This window comes from Alligator sinensis, unplaced genomic scaffold (assembly GCF_000455745.1).
Source record: "Alligator sinensis unplaced genomic scaffold, ASM45574v1 scaffold939_1, whole genome shotgun sequence".
In the NCBI taxonomy this organism is placed as follows: Eukaryota; Metazoa; Chordata; order Crocodylia; family Alligatoridae; genus Alligator; species Alligator sinensis.
Window position 1 is genome coordinate 2,416,253 of NW_005841995.1, and position 2,835 is coordinate 2,419,087.

Here is a 2,835-nt window from a genome sequence, read left to right on the forward strand (position 1 = left end):
ATAGCAGCCCTGGCCGAACTTCCCGGGGAGGGGGGACTCCAGCAGAGCTGCTGGTGCCTCATGCTCCCTGCTCCTCCTCTTAGGCCTGTCTGCCCCATGTTGGGAACATGGATGTTATGCTTGCAGAGCAACAGTTAGCCCTTCCTGTTTATAGAGGGGGCTGTTTCGTATGTGTTAACTGAATTCATGAGACAAAACAGGGGCTGGAGTGAAGGTCAAAGGTTGACAGTGAGCTCACTAAAAGGGGGCACTGAGACTGGGCAAGATGGACCACCTCCCTCCCCACAAACCAGTTAGTATATGAGGTGCTGCCCTGCCTTCTGCAGTCCTTACCTTAGAGGTAAATCATTTTACAGGACATGCAAGTGGCTCAACCTTTACCCAAATCCACACTGATGCTACATTGGCTGACCTACAGCTGAAGAGCACTAGATGGGAATGAAGTAGGATTCAGCAGAGAAACCTCATCAGGTTTCCGGTTTAAAGGTTGATGTCCTTGATGGCAGCCTTTGGTCCTTAATGCAGCCCCTTCCCAACAAGTATTACTAGCACTTTGCGCCCCAGCACAAAACTTTGGCATAATATTCTTCTTTCACTGCTTTGTTGTTCGGTGGATTGTGAGTGTGGCAGTCCTGCAATCCACTGTCTGTTGGACTATTATTCATTCTGTTCAAGGGCGGGGAAAAAACCTGTTGGTGACTGAGCACACTGACAGGCCATCTTCTAGCAGCCAGCGTGTCAGCATGGGTTTGGGGGAAGCTCGGGGCCACTTAATGTGCTGCACATCTCAAATGAGTTCTCACAGGACTGCACAAAGCAGGGCAGCATCTTGGAAACCCACTGATTTGGTGGGGAGGGGACAGGCCTCTCATACTGGTCAATTGTGCCTCCTCAGACCAGTGGGGGTGGGTGGCCTGGGTAATTTTAGAAATGGGTTGGACAAAAATGTGCATGTGGGGGTTTTGGAGAGGGGTGACCCTTATTTTGGGATCCATGGGGCATTAGTCTAATTTTTCTTTTTTTTTAAGTAAAACTGAAATCCCTTTTTCTAGGGTGAAAAAGTTGAAATGAGGAAAATCCCTGTACCAGCAAACCGATATACCCCTTTGAAAGAGAATTGGATGAAAATATTCACACCTGTTGTGGAACATTTGCAACTTCAAATCCGATTTAATTTAAAAACAAGAAATGTGGAAATCAAGGTAACGGGAAAGCTCTTTCTCTTAGTTTTTGCAAACACTGTATCACTTTGGTTCAGCTGGGATGTGAAATACAAAAAATTATAATGTGTAGAAATATTGTAATGATTTAGACCTTAGGTATTTGCTATAGCGAGCCAAATGAGAGCATTGCAAAAAACATATCCCAGTTAAAAAAGAGCAGTTACTGTTTTGAGGTAAATAGTTGACATAAGTAAAACTTAAGAACAGAATTTTATTCCTAGGACTGACTTTCATGCTGTTTTTGTTTCTCTAACTTTATATCTCTCTAAGGAAAAATTATTTGGTTCTGGCACTGAGGAAAAATCCTGGGTATGGTCCAGCTGCTCAATCTTATTTAAGAATTTAATGCATTATGGATGTTTGAGGCCACATACTGCCTATCTAGTTTTGAGTCAGTGAGACTTTTCTTCATTGTAGTAGATGTTTGCCTGGAGGCTACTGAGGTTGAGAACCACTGACCTAAGAGGCACAGTCAAAAAACAATATTTAAGTAGCTGATTCAGGATGAAATTCTCAAGTGCTTTTCTGTGAGATCATCAGGTGACAATCAGATTGATCCAGACCAAGAGTCTGCACTGCTTCTCACATTAGGTTATTTCTACACAAACTCAAGTTTCAAATCTCAGATTCTTCTGCTGTGCAAAAAGTGCCACAAAACTACCCCCATCCTACCTCCAGTATGTCATTTATAACTGCAACAGCTTTGTAAGCTTTCTAGAAATGTTGTATGTCATCAGAAACCAGACCTAGTAATCTGCATTCCCTTGCGTAACTGGTTTGCCATGTTATAGCCATTGGAAAAAAAAAGAGAGGCGCTATAGATAAAAATAACTTAGCCGCCTCTCCTCTGGTAGCTGCTACAATGTTCATTATACAGTTTACTGCTATCAAGAAAGATGTTACACCAGTAATGTACAGATTTCCATCCTCAAATTTGAAAATATGACTTAATATGTTTATCAAGATGTGTTTCAGATTACCACAACACTTTCACATCTTGATAAACGTATTAAGTCACATTTTCAAATTTCTTTATTCCTTTAATATAATAAAGATGCCTAATTTTGAAAAGTTTTGTAATTTGGTGTTTTGTGAGAGTATAGGGTTTCCTTTTTCAGAATTAGCAGAAAGTATGATTACATCTTTGGCATTGCTCCTTGATAACAAAGCATTGATGTGATATTCATAGATGCTAGGGTCGAAAGGGACCTAAATAGATCATCGAGTCTGACCCCCTGCATAGGCAGGAAGGAGTGCTGGGTCTAGATGACCCCAGCTAGATGCTTATCTAACCTCCTCTTGAAGACCCCCAGGGAAGGGGACAGCACCACCTCCCTTAAGAGCCCGTTCCAGACCTTGGCCACTCTAACTGTGAAGTTCTTCCTAATGTCCAGTCTAAATCTGCTCTCTGCTAGCTTGTGGCCATTATTTCTTGTAACCCCCGGGGGCGCCTTGGTAACTAAAGCCTCACCAATTCCCTTCTGTGCCCCTGTGATGAACTTATAGGCAGCCACAAGGTCGCCTCTCAACCTTCTCTTGCGGAGGCTGAAGAGGTCCAGGTGCCCCAGTCTCTCCTCATAGGGCTTGGCCTGCAAGCCCTTAACCATACGAG

The 2,835-nt window shown here is 43.2% G+C and overlaps 1 protein-coding gene across 1 annotated transcript in view; it reads left to right on the forward strand.

Annotated features, from left to right (window-relative positions):
* Positions 1 to 107: 107 nt before the first annotated feature.
* The window catches only part of PNO1 (partner of NOB1 homolog), a 12,564-nt gene continuing 9,836 nt past the window's right edge, over positions 108 to 2,835 (forward strand). Inside the window, exons 1-2 of the mRNA XM_025201441.1 lie at positions 108 to 167; positions 1,053 to 1,202. Coding sequence (XP_025057226.1) covers positions 108 to 167; positions 1,053 to 1,202 — 210 coding nt within the window. The remainder of the gene's footprint in view (positions 168 to 1,052; positions 1,203 to 2,835) is intronic.